The sequence below is a fragment of the Pygoscelis adeliae genome, unplaced genomic scaffold (assembly GCF_000699105.1).
Source record: "Pygoscelis adeliae isolate BGI_AS28 unplaced genomic scaffold, ASM69910v1 Scaffold1073, whole genome shotgun sequence".
Classification (NCBI taxonomy): domain Eukaryota; kingdom Metazoa; phylum Chordata; class Aves; order Sphenisciformes; family Spheniscidae; genus Pygoscelis; species Pygoscelis adeliae.
Genome location: NW_008824453.1, coordinates 29,537 through 30,541, shown reverse-complemented (window position 1 = coordinate 30,541; position 1,005 = coordinate 29,537). Strand labels below are relative to the sequence as shown.

The window sequence follows — 1,005 nt, the reverse complement described above, 5'->3', positions numbered from 1 at the left end:
CGATCACTGTAACTCCAAAAGATTGCAAGGGGCAGGGGAGGAAACATCTCCTCTACTTTTCTTCTATTTTTATGAGCATACCATAGCACTTTGATATGAAATTACATGTTTTGCTGTATCCCTCGGTATTTACGGCTGGGCTCCAAGCCATCCGAGGTCAGCGGAAAGACTGCCACTAACCTCAGCAGCCACTGGCCCAGACCCATCATCAGGCACTTTCTTTCTCGGTTTGCATCCATTTTGCACGCAGCAAAAACAGAGGAAAAAACCCACCCTCACATGTCAAACCAGATGAAAATCCATCTGCAAAGCCACAGAAAATATCAGGGGATGATACCGCATTTGAAAATTTTGTAGGTTTAAAATCTACGGCGCCATTTAGACTCCTATTCTTCTGCAACTCTTGAAATTTCCACCCGCTTTGGTTGTTTGTAAGAACAGCTAATATCTCCAGGCAATGGGGCTGGGATTATTATAATTGTTGTTCATGTGTGTGGAGTGACTGACGCAGATGTTTTTACAATGGATGCTTTATAAAATGACAAAATACTTTTCAAACTAAGTAGGCAGCATCGTTTGCATGAAGGACGGCTTCCAAAATACCCACCATCAATCCTCTCCTTTCTGTCCGCTGCCTGTGTGTCCCCCCTGCTCCTCCCAAGAGGCGTCAGCGAGCCGCGAAAACACCATTTCTCACACGCAAGGCCACAACAGATTTTGAAAATCCAAAACAGGGCCCAGCGCGGGGCTGTGAACTAATGAACTCCAGTGCCACCCTGCACTGCTCTGCGGGCAGCACGCTCCCCAGTTATTTATCTTCCGTGCTTCACCGCCACGGTGACGGTGACCACCAGCGGCACGGCGCTCTTTCCTCAGATTATGGCGTGGCCGTCTTGTCTATGGCCCTGCAGAAGCGAGGGCGAAGGCCCGGATAGGGTGGGCTGCCCCCCTGCTCACCCCCTCGCACCCCTGCCCTGCGGGGTGGTGGCCGGCAGGGCACGGAGG

At 50.7% G+C, this 1,005-nt stretch overlaps 1 protein-coding gene across 1 annotated transcript in view; it reads right to left on the bottom strand.

The window, feature by feature from the left end:
* Window positions 1–275: 275 nt before the first annotated feature.
* The window catches only part of LOC103914416 (palmitoyltransferase ZDHHC5-like), a 23,669-nt gene continuing 22,939 nt past the window's right edge, over window positions 276–1,005 (bottom strand). The window contains exon 15 of the mRNA XM_009321053.1: window positions 276–303. Coding sequence (XP_009319328.1) covers window positions 276–303 — 28 coding nt within the window. The remainder of the gene's footprint in view (window positions 304–1,005) is intronic.